General features: G+C 38.7%; 1 protein-coding gene across 2 annotated transcripts in view; it reads right to left on the bottom strand.

The window, feature by feature from the left end:
* Positions 1-200: 200 nt before the first annotated feature.
* itga6a (integrin, alpha 6a) overlaps positions 201-12,617 on the bottom strand; it is a 55,088-nt gene continuing 42,671 nt past the window's right edge. The window contains exons 16-26 of one of the 2 annotated variants that reach the window (XM_079822120.1): positions 11,203-11,286; positions 11,048-11,127; positions 10,836-10,913; positions 8,946-9,048; positions 8,669-8,845; positions 7,520-7,621; positions 7,318-7,428; positions 7,129-7,227; positions 6,920-7,045; positions 1,617-1,732; positions 201-1,320 (exon numbers count right to left, since the gene is read on the bottom strand). In XM_079822120.1, coding sequence (XP_079678246.1) covers positions 1,631-1,732; positions 6,920-7,045; positions 7,129-7,227; positions 7,318-7,428; positions 7,520-7,621; positions 8,669-8,845; positions 8,946-9,048; positions 10,836-10,913; positions 11,048-11,127; positions 11,203-11,286 — 1,062 coding nt within the window. In that variant the 3' untranslated portion in view covers positions 201-1,320; positions 1,617-1,630. The remainder of the gene's footprint in view (positions 1,321-1,616; positions 1,733-6,919; positions 7,046-7,128; positions 7,228-7,317; positions 7,429-7,519; positions 7,622-8,668; positions 8,846-8,945; positions 9,049-10,835; positions 10,914-11,047; positions 11,128-11,202; positions 11,287-12,617) is intronic. The other variant, XM_079822119.1, reaches the window with a different exon arrangement.

Below are 12,617 nucleotides of genomic sequence, written 5' to 3'. Positions count from 1 at the left end.
TAACGCCAACCAGCAGGGCTAAACCAGTGCCATAGAGAGAGAGAGTTGCGACAACGGAAGTTCAAAACGCTTGATAGTCACGTGATTCATGTTGACCTCGAATAGTTCCAGGAAGTGCTTTGACGGGCAATTCAAATTGATAGTCACAGTGACAGAACTGCGCTTTTTGGTAATTAATAGTCAATAAATGCATTGATTTTCAATAATTTTATTACACATCGACATGTGTATGTAGCATGAGTATGTAGTTACAGCGATGTTGTTTTTAAAATATATATTTTTTTAATGATGAATAATCTACACAAGCAGGCTTTAATGTACAAGTTATTTTGATTAAAATGTGCTGATCATTTAAAATCTTACTGATTAAACGTCTTCCCTTTTAAAAGTGCATCACAAACGGTCTGTTCTGCTGTAACTCTATGGCGCGGCTGCTACTTCACTATTGAGATTCTCCGCGAGCCGCCATTGCTGTAAAAAAAACCGTTCCATTGGAGTCTATGGAGTTGTCGCAACTCTCTCTCTCTATGGCTCTGGGCTAAACATGCTAAAACATGCTGATCAGCAAGCAAATGTTTGGTTTTGTGAGCATTCTAGAGATTAGAAATGACATGATAACAATGTCATCAAATGATGCTGATATGTTGTAATGAGTTTGTTTGTGTGTCTGCATGAATATATTCAGGTCATCAGCTTTTTTTTTCAGTAGTAATTCATTGATTTGTTTATTATCCCGCCTAAGATTCAGCCGACAGACCTCAAGACATTCAGTCTAATTTACAGTTTCCGAAAGACATGAAAAATAATCTTTGGGCAGTTCATGCACAGTAGGCATCTGAGTACAAAATTACAAGACAAAATAAATAAACTGCATTGTAAAATATTTACAAAGAAAATCAAGACAATCCATTCTTGGCATCTCATGCGTCTTTCCCACACTTTTTAAGGGGTGCCATTTGCAAACAAAAAGCCCAGAGACATCCAGGCATTAACAGTCAGTCTTTACCCTTTAGTTACCAGAAACACATGGATGTGTAAAGACATCTTCATGTCAAACTCTGGGCCCACAGACCGTGCAGAGGTGGACTTCCTCTGAAACGTTTCCCTCTGAAAAGACGCCTAACGGTGCAAATTGTCCACATCAGATGCAGAGTCTCATGAGTAGCTCTCGTTATCGTCCCATGTGGTCATCCATTGCTTCTTCTCAAAGGGCTCTAACATGTCCTTTCCGTCTTTCAAGAGACGGGTCTCCTTGCGAATCCTCACTGCATTATATTTGGGAACGCTGTCCTCATATTTGGAGCGTTTGAAGAATCCACACTGACAGAGAAAGAAGAAGACCACATTAAGCATCATTGTGAAAATGGGCACATTTGAAAAAAAAAAAAAAATCACTCTTTGGAGAACACTGAGAGACGGGACATGCTTGACAAAACAGGACATGTAGAAGCACATCCATCGACACAATACGAGACAAAACTGAGCTTCACGCGGCAAGAGCGAAGCACGCTGTGCAGCATGTGTTTTTCCCTTCCTTTCGTCAGAGCAAAGGATGAGTTAGTGAGTTAGGCCACACGGCATGCAGACACCGATCTGCTGCAGCGATGGTGTTTTACCCTGGTAAGGAGAGCTAGGCCTCAGTGGACAGTTTGTCTGAGGGCTGAGTGTGAATCTCAGCTTTGTGAATTGCGGCGTCATACTCGTCCTTCTGGGCCCGCTTGAAGAAACCGCACTACAGAGGGGGCAAATTCAGGGGTCATTGCAAACATGTCATGAGAAGGTTTGTACTAAAGACAGTGGAATTCCACGAACACAAATTTTCGTAGAATTAAAGGTGCACTATGTAACATTTTTGTCAGTAAAATATCCAAAAATCACTAGGCCAGTGTCATATATTTTGTTCAGTTGAGTACTTACAATACCCCAAATGTTTCCAACTATTTGTAAATCGTGATAAAATTGCTATTTTAACCAAGGAACCGGGACGTGTGAGGGAGTCGCCTGTCGATTGCATCATATCTGCATTACCCTCGGTTTCTGGTTTTATTTTGCAGAAACGCTTTACTCTCACTGCAGTGCGAACAAGTGCCGAGCGAACGCACAGAGTAACGTCATACATAATTTTCAACACACTCAGATGTGTCTAATATGATAAACAGAGCTGCGTTACCTCATACTCATGACCGGAAAAACGGAAATGGCGCCGGCGACTGTGGCATAATAAAAGTCCCGCCGCTCTTCTTATTAACAATCGCTCCAGTGGCCTTGCTCAGCTCCACAACACTCGGTCCTGCTCTGCTCCTCACTACAGTAACGTTAATAATCACATCCATGAAGATGATTTGTCCTATCCCGATTCTTTTCCACCGGCTGTGAGGTGAAGACCACATGTCCCAAGATGTGCTCAAACGTGGCGTCATCAAACTACGGCTTTGTTTTGAATAGGCGACCTCTAGTGGACGAAACGTTACATAGTGCACCTTTAATATACAGTGGCCACAAAAAGTATTTGGCCAGTAAAACTTGAATAAAAATGTGAATGAAAACATTAAAGCTAGTGCCATCTGCACACACTCATAATTTTTCCTTAATGTCCTTTTAATCAGCTGGGGTTTTGGAGATTTTTAGTAGATGTATGAAGTTATGCTGCCTTCACGTGCTATCGGAAATATCGTAAATACGGGTTTCAGAGGTAAAAATTGCACTTGAACGCCCTCTGATGTCGTGTTTACCACTGGGAAGTTCTCAAATTCCCGAGATGGGCGTGGCATAAACTTTAAACATGGTGGCGGGCAGAACTACGGCTGTGACAGGTATGATTTATTAGTTGTTAGCCCAAAACAGCTTGATCGTCTTGTCTTGTTGTTAATGTAGTGCATATTTACATACACGAGTAATCATTTGAAGTGTAGGCTATTGTATGCTTTATACACAACGAAAATTGCCTGCATTTGACCGAAATGTCAGAATCTGGCTTCGTAAATGTTTATGGTTGTCAGTGCATGCGACATTACATATAATTTTGGTTTTAATACGATTTTCCCAATAAATAGGGACATTAAAAAATATTTTAGTTTAAATGCTTGTCAGTACAGTTTGCCGTTTTTTAAAGACGTATAGTTTAAATATAAGTATAAGTTTAAAAATATAAAGATGTACTTACTCTCTAAGTCCTCCTTAAGTGGGTCTCAAAAGCACTCTAAAGTTCAGTTAACTGCATTTAATATAACATTAAACTATAATGCATTTTCATTTAATTGCAATTAACATGCAATTGTGTCCGAAAAAAAGTGTCCGAAAACATTACATTCAGTTCGTACTTAAAGGAGTAGTTCACTCCAGAATAAAAATGTCCCACATCATCCAAGATGTTCATGTCTTTCTGTCGTCAGTCGAAAATAAATTAGATTTTTGAGGAAAACAATCCAGAATTGTTCTCCATATAGTGGACTTCAACGGGGTTAAAGGTCCAAATTCCAGTTTCAATGCAGCTTCAAAGGACTCTACACGATCCCAGCTGAGGAATAAGGGTCTTATCTAGCGAAACGATTGATAATTTTCTAAAAAATTATATACTTTTTAACCACAAATGTTTGTCTTGCGCTGCGATGCGATGCGCCACTCATTATCACGTTGGAAAGGTCACACGTAGGTGGAAGTACCATGGTAGGGCGAAAACCTCCATCTCATTTTCTCCTCCAACTTCAAAATCGTCCAACATCGTTGCTTTGCCTTTTTTTTGTGAAGGGCGTTTGATGTAGTATTTGTATATGTGTAAACACTTGAACGGTAGGCTACTTTTGCCTACGTCAAGCGTGATAATACGTGGCACAGCGCAAGACAAACATTTGTGGTTAAAAAGAATATAGTTTTTTATATTTTTTAGAAAATGACCCATCGTTTTGCTAGATAAGACCCTTATTCCTCAGCTGGGATCGTGTCGAGCTCTTTGAAGCTGCATTGAAACTGGAATTTGGACCTTCAACCCGTTGTACCATAGCCTGGATGCCAGCCGAACTTAGCCCCGCCCACAACATTTGAGATCGGGAAGTTCGGTCTAGACTTGATCCGTTGTGGAGCAACTATGCTCCAACCAGAGCTGTTCGCACCAATCAAATTGTCAGGGCGGGCTTTATACGATGATGGACAGACGATCAACAGTAACGTAATCATCCACGTCACCAAAGGGTTGAATTTGTTTACTAAACAGAGAACTCCACTATATGGAGAAAAACCCTGGAATATTTTCCTCAAAAAACGTCATTTCTTTTCAACTGAAGAAAGAAAGACATGAACATCTTGGATGATGTGAGGGTGAGTAAATTATCAGGAAATTTGAATTCTGAAGTGAACTTCTCCTTTAAAGTCCCGGTGAACCGGAAGTTGCAACTGATTTTATTTCAGTGCTGTGACGTATTTCCTAGTGAAACGGAATATTGAACAGAGGGCAGGGTTTCACTTCAGCGCTCCTCCTCATAGCGGACTAACGGATGGAGGGGAATGGTTAAGGATATTCAAACCCAAGCCGTCACACAGTCATCATCGGAAAGGGAACGCCATTCAAGACATTTTGATTTCATGAGGACTTTAAGTAAATTCTTTATGTATGTTATTTCTGTAATAAGTAGCCTACTCTTTTAAAAGTATGCTACAGTATACCTCTTTTTCACAAAGGACACCTGATAAATCATTTCACAATACGATTTATATCCATTGTTTTGTCAATTACAACTTTTCCTTATTTATTTGTATTGCTTAAAAGGTGTCGTACTATGGAGCCCGGCACATGACATGTGGACAAAAATCGTGGCCACGAAAAATAATTAATTCTCTCTTTCTAAATACAACCCCAAATCAGAAAAAGTTGGGACAGTATGGAAAACACAAAAAAAAGAAAAAAAGAAGTGATTTCTAAATTTACTTTGACTTGTATTTCATCGCAGACAATATGAACACAAAATATTTCATGTTTTGTCTGGTCAACTTCATGTCATTTGTAAATATGCATCCTTTCCTGTCATTCAGACCTGCAACAACATTTCAAAAAAAGTTGGGACAGTAAAGCATTTACTTTGTAATGTTGCCATTCCTTTTCACAACACTTAAAAGACGTTTAGGGACTGAAGACACCAAGTGATGAAGTGTTTCAGGTGTAATTTTGTCCCATTCTTCCTGCAAACAAGTCTTAAGGTGGGCAACAGTACAGGGTCTTCGTTGTCGCATTTTGCGCTTCGAAATGGGCCACACATTCTCTATTGGAGACAGGTCGGGACTGCAGGCAGGCCAGTCTAGTACCCGTACCCTCTTCCTCCGCAGCCAGGACTTTGTAATGTGTGCAGAATGTGGTTTTGCATTGTCTTGTTGAAATATGCATGGACGTCCCTGGAAAAGATGTCTTCTTGAAGGCAGCATATTATGCTCTAAAATCTCTATGTACTTTTCAGCATTAATGGTGCCTTCACAGAAGTGCAAGTTACCTTTGCCAAGGGCACTGACACAACCCCATACCATGACAGACCCTGGCTTTTGGACTCGTTGCTGGTAACAGTCTGGATGATCCTTTTCTTCTTTGGTCCCAAGCACACGGCGTCCATTCCTCCCAAAAAATACCTCAAATACTGATTAATCTGAACACAGTACACGTTTCCACTGTGTGATGGCCATCCCAGATGCCTCCGAGCCCAGAGAAGTCGACGGCGCTTCTGGACACTGTTAACATAGGGCTTCCTTTTGGCACAGTACAGTTTTAACTGGCATTTGTGGATGTAACTACGTATTGTGGCACTTGACAAAGGTTTGCCAAAGTAGTCCTGAGCCCATGTGGTGATATCGCTTATAGATGAATGACGATTCTTGATGCAGTGCCGCCTGAGGATCGGAGATCACGGTTGTTCAGCTTAGGCTTGCGCCCTTGTCCTTTACGCACTGAAATTCCTCCAGATTCCTTGAATCTTTTAATTATGTTATGCACTGTTGAATGTGAAATATCCAAATCTCTTCCTATCTTTCTTTGAGGAACATTGTTTTTAAACATTTCAATAATTTTCTCACGTATTTGTTGGCAAACTGGCGATCCTCGGCCCATCTTTGCTCCTAAAGGATTAGACCTTTCTTGGATGCTGCTTTTGTACCAAATCATAATTACAGTCACCTGTTGACATCACCTGTTTCAAATCACATCATTATTTAACCATTTTACCTCATTACTAGCCCTAAATTGCTCCTGTCCCAACTTTTTTTGAAATGTGTTGCAGGTCTGAATGACAGGAAAGGATGCATATTTACAAATGACATGAAGTTGACCAGACAAAACATGAAATATTTTGTGTTCATATTGTCTGCAATGAAATACAAGTCAAAGTAAATTTAGAAATCACTTCTTTTTTATTTTATTTACGTTTTCCATACTGTCCCAACTTTTTCTGATTTGGGGTTGTAAATAGTGTGCACAATACAATCATTTGTTCCCTCGATTTAGTAACTTGTGACCACGTTCCCTCATTTTGATTGAACTAAAACAAGGGAACAAACTATTGTAAAGTGTATACGGTTTAGTAAAACTAAGGAATTAATTATATAGTGTGTACGATTTAGTAAAATGAGGGAACAAATGATTATATAGTGTGCACAGTTTAATTAAAACTATTTGTTACCTCACTATGTTATCTTTCTTAAAAAAATTATACTGATTTTTGTTTGAATGACATTCATTCAAGTGTACTGTAAGTCACCCAATCTTAGGGCCATTAAAAAGGTAAACCAGAATAAATAAAGTATTATAAAGTATTATAAAAATAAAATTCAGAACAGAGAAGTCCACATTTAAGCTTTCAACCAGAAATATTCCTCTTATCCGTGTGGCTGATGTCATTGGGTTTTTGTTAACTTTATGCTTGTGTGTGTGTGTGTGTTTTATTACCTTCCAGAGTAACAGAACTAGGAGAGCCAGCATTAGAATTCCAGCTAATACAGCCACAAGAATGATCCACCAGGGAACTCCTCCGAACGGAGTCGCTGTCGTCTCTGGGAACACCGTCAGCCTCACCTGGGTGTCAAATGTACAGTCAAATATTTAACGTCTTTAATGTCACAGACTTAACTGTGTTATACTTTAGGAAATTGTGTTACCTGGGTCTCCGGTTTTTTAAGGACAATGTTCTTGGCAGAACCATCCAGACTTATGGAGGCTTTCACTATTATATCAAGGTAATTGTAGGAGGCATAATCCTGTTGTAGAGAGGAAAACGAAACAGATTGCTTTAACAACCTCAGGCATTCTTTCAAAGGAACAAAATAAGCACTTGTCCTTGTCCCTACTTCGAGGAAAGTGGAATTCCACAGCCGGGATTTCAAAATGATGACTGCAGTGCTGTCCAAGCCCTGTAGGGGGCACTTTATCTCCACACATCTGGCATCACCGCTGCATGACTATGAGAAATAATTAGGTTCAAGTTGTTTTGATTTAATGATTCCTAAAAAGGAAAGTTCACTACAAATATAAATAACTAAATCTCATTACCAGAATCTTGTGCTTGCGCTTGTCAGTGAAGAGGGATAGTTTACTCCTGTCAGATGGTCTCCTCTCCTCTAGCTCACGCTTTCTCCTGGTTGATGTCGACTCCTAAAAGTGTCACAGATGTGTCTACTTTTGTCCCATGTTTTATCTGATTTAGCATCAATCTCAGACAGAAAGGTTAAAGTTTAATTCACCCATAAATGAAAATTGTCATTATTTACTCACCCTCATGTCATTCCAAACCCATAAGACCTCATCTTCAGAACACAAATGAAGATCTTTTTGATGAAATAATACATTTCTGTCCCTACATTGACAGCTACACAGCTACCACTTTGACACTTCAGAACGTTCATAAAGAGATGATAAAACGAATCCATATGAATTGAGCAGTTTAGTCAAAATTTTCTGAAGAGACACGATCGCTTTATACAATGAACAGATTTAATGAGGTTCATTCTCATGTTACGCAGCACGTTTGGGCTTCAGCAAGAACCAATGAGGTTCATTCTCGTGTTACGCAGCACGTTTGGGCTTCAACAAGAACCAATGAGGTTCATTCTCATGTTACGCAGCACGTTTGGGCTTCAGCAAGAACCAATGAGGTTCATTCTTGTGTTACGCAGCACGTTTGGGCTTCAGCAAGAACCAATGAGGTTCATTCTCGTGTTAAGCAGCACGTTTGAGCTTGTTTGAGCTTATTATCTGCACGTCAAGGAGGTTTGGCTGAGCTTCTGTTTGCTGATCAATGTTTATATGTGAATTAAAGCCTAAATTAAATCTGTTTATCATATAAAGCCATTGTGTCTCTTCAGAAAATTTGGACTAAACCGTTCAATGGATTAGTTTTACGATCTCTTTATGAACTTTTTGAAGCGTCAAAGTGGTAGTTGCGTAGCTGTCTAAGGAGGGACAGAAATCCCTCAGATCTTCATTTGTGTGACGATGAACGAAAGTCTTACAGGTTTGGAACAACATGACGGTGAGTAAATGATGACAGGATTTTCATTTTTGGGTGAACTATCCCTTTAACTCTTAAAAATGTTTTCTTGATCTAGCATAATTTTTGATCAGTTTAAAACACTTCAAACACATCAAAATGATTAACACTATTCATTCAGACGTAAACTAAGTTAAGACTATATTTGGTACCTCGCTCAGTCTGAGAGGGTTTATCTCTTTCTCAGGTGAACAGGTGACTAACTGCAGGTCCTTGGTGTTGATCTTCATCAGATACAGCAGCCATTTCCCCACAGAACTTTCCTTAGGCCACTGAATGTTCAGGGATGCAGTTCCAAAAGACTTCAGAGGCTTTCCCAAATTAATCACCTGCAAAAAAATTCAATCTTAAATTAGAAATAGAGTTTTACAAAAACGGTTGAAGTATCTAAAAAGGCGTATGATTCTTTAAAAGTATTTTGGCATTTACTCTGAATTCATATTCGATCAAGCTGCCGACTTCCTCCTCTGTCTTCATGGCACTCATGCCTCTGATTTCACCTCCGAAATAGACCTGAGACGGCTTGGCAGTCCTGAAAAACAACAAGAAGACTCAGCAATCAGATATGAACATGCCTGCTGACATGTTATAGGACGCAACACAACTCAGTTTGAAAAAGAATATAATAGTGAAATAAAAGTTCACTCATGTGTCCTTAAAGAGAGTACACTCTCATGACTTGTGAAATGTCATTTCTTTTAAAAAGTGCACGTTGTAATTTTTTATTTTAAAGTATATTGTTTAAGGCTGCACTATGTAACTTAAGTGTAGTCCGCTAGAGGTCGCCTTTTCAAAACAAAGGCGTAGTTTGATGACGTCAAGTTTGAGCGCAGAATCTTGGGACATGTGGTCTTCACCTCACAGCCGGTGGAAAAGAATCGGGATAGGACTCAGGCAGGAATCATCTTCATGGATGTGATTATTAACGTTACTGTAGTGAAGCAGAGCAGGACCGAGTGTTGTGGAGCTGAGCAAGGCCACTGGAGTGATTGTTATTAAGATGAACGCAACACACGCCTCACGAGTAGCGGGACTTTTATTATGACACAGTCGCCGGCGCCATTTCCACTTTTCCGGTCATGAGTATGAGGTAAAGCAGCTCTCTTTATCATATTAGATACATCTGAGTGTGTTGAAAACACTTGTTGCACACTGCGGTAAGAGTAAAGCATTTTTGCTAAATAAAACCGGAAACCGAGGGTAACGCAGATATGACGCAATTGACAGGCGACTCCCTCACATGTCCCGGTTCCTTGGTTAAAACAGCAATTTTCTCACGATTTACAAATAGTTGGAAACATTTGGGATATTGTAAGAACTCAATTTAACAACATATATAACACTGGCCTAGTGGTTTTTAGATATTTTACAGACAAAATGTTACATAGCGCACCTTTAAATAACCTTTTGTCATGCTTTAAAGTAGTGCACTTATTTTTATGTGTTGACTAACATACTAAAGCACATGTAAAGTACCTGATTATAACTTTAGTGTGTTATTTGATGTTACATTTAAAGTTAATATTTTAAATGTACTAACTTGCAACTTACTTCATCATTAATGATGTGTGTTTACAAATATATTTTAATACGAGAAGTCTCAATAGAAAGGACATTAAAGTATATTTTACTTTACCATAAATGCTTGTGAGTACATTCAGCAGTACACTACCATAATTCATATTTCAACAGAAGTAATTATGAAATGACATAAAGCTGTATTTAAGTCCAAGCACTCTAAAGTTCAGCTAATTATATTTAATATATATTTAAACTGTAATGTATCATTATAATTCAGTTTGCACTTAAGTATATTATTTCCGTAGTAAGTAAATGTTCTTTTTAAAAGTATCCGAAAGTGTTCTTTTTCAAAGGAGAGTCATTCTGGTAAGTATATGATGGGAGAGATACATTACACTAGTAGTTATTAGCAGCTGCTTTTAACCGGGGGTTAAGTGCTTCTCTCAAGAGTACAGTGCTGACATATTGATTTCTGTATTTCTACAGCTCCCTGCTTGAGACTTCGCAACCTTTGCATCAGAAGCCTTGACCCTTAAACATAAGAGTCCTGGTGGCTCTACTGCTGCACAAAACCTGAATGTAATAGTGCAACTTGTATAAAATTACTTTTAAATGCAATGGAAGTCAGACAATGTCTCCTTAATGTCTTACATCTGCTGCTTCTGCTACTGCTGAAAAAGACCCTAGAAATCTTGTGTATCTCCTCTCGAGATTCAAAAGAGATCTAAACAAATGTCTCAAAATGCTTAAATTTGCAATGATACCACTTGAGATGAGAAATAAAGTGATGATACGCACCCTTGTACAGAAAGAAGAAGTTCAATCACCACTTTGGCTTTGGCCTTCACTTTGCTCAGGCCCTCCTGTGAACTCGTTCTGTATGTGTATATGTCATAAACATCAATATACATTCATCATACAGTTACTTAGACAGGTGTATGGTATAATTTAGTTCATATTTCAAACATGCTTAAATCAAGAGTGGTTTTGATCATTTTAATATTCCATACGTTTCCAGCTGAAGGTCGATCTCAACTTCTTTGGTGTCGAGTGATATGTTGCCAGTGCTCAATATGATATAGAATGTTACCTACAAAGCAAAATGTTTTATTACAATTACAATTTATGGAATAGATTAATACAGCATCATTGAAGTATTACTGACCTCTGAATCCCGTTTAAAAGGGTTTCCCAGCTCACAGTCTGCCAGAGAGCCATTCTGATTGGCAGCACAGATCACATGTTTATCCTACAGGATGACAGAGGTTTGGTCACACAACATCAGAGCACATGGAGGACCACTGGGTTAATCTTTGGCATCATTTACATCACAGGTCTTGATGCCCAATTCCGATTTGTTGACAATGGACCTGGGGAGCGTTTCCCAAAACCATAGTTGCTAACTAAGTTAGCAACTTGGATGGTTGCAATGCAATTTCCCATTGCCAACGACCTAAGTTGCTAACAGGTTAGCAACTATGGTTTTGGGAAACGCACCCCAGATTTACTAAACAGGGCAAATTACTAGAGAGAGCAATCCCATAAAAGTGCTGATGGGAGTGGAAAGTTCTGCGGATGATTTACTCACGACTGACAACACAATCTACCAAGAGAAGTGCAAATTATCATCTGGTTTAAGACATGCTTTTTTGGGGGGTAAATAATGGAGCACATACCAGTAAATTGACAAGCGCAAACCTTAGTAAATCTTTGTAAAAACTTTGCATGATTCATTTAAATCCTCTCCTCCCATACATTTTGCATCTGAAAGGGAAACTCCAACAAATGCATATGGTCAAACATAACCGCAAAAATAACGCAAATGTATCATTGCATGTCATTAGTAAATCCTGACAGGCGTTTTTTAACGGCAAGAGAGGTTTTGCGCTGGAAAATCTGACCCTATATTTTTTCTTTTTCTTTTTGATGAGCAGCTTATATCTTCTTTTAAAAGTGACCCACATCCGATATCTGCATTTACACTATACACTTGGCGAAACAACCCATGGTAGACATACTGACCTCACGAAAGTTAAGGCTGAACATGAAGTAAAAATGGTGTTATTTGCAATGGTCGCAGACAAAATTATCACACAAGCTTTGTGTCAATACAAGCACCCTCTGGAGTCTGAGCTGTTTTGGGGCCCTTTAGAAGTTTTGACATGCTCTTACATTTGTGTTTTTTTCAGTTACTTATAAACATATTAATGACAAAAGTGTAATTACACTCTATTCAGCACAAACTGGGCTACCATAATATCGAAGCAACATGTATGTACATGCTTGTATTTTTGAGAGAAAAATGTTTATGCATGATTTTTGAAAAAACTACAAAAATTGTTTTAAAATTAAGGCCTCAAAACACACAATAGATATGTGTTCACAAGACTTTTGACTCCATGGTGTATTTTCATTGAGTTTTTGCTTCAAACTGATGTGAGAATCATTGAGCCTGAATTAAAATTTGTAAGACAGTTTTTCTTTAAAAAGCCAGTATGCGAGGAGGCGTGATATCTAATGAATATTGATGGGGATCACCTGAGAGGACAAAAGAACATAATAGCCCGCATAAATGAGCTG

This window comes from Gobio gobio (assembly GCF_949357685.1).
Source record: "Gobio gobio genome assembly, chromosome: 7".
In the NCBI taxonomy this organism is placed as follows: Eukaryota; Metazoa; Chordata; class Actinopteri; order Cypriniformes; family Gobionidae; genus Gobio; species Gobio gobio.
Note: the sequence above shows the minus strand (reverse complement) of the source record. Positions and strands in the feature narration are given on the sequence as shown.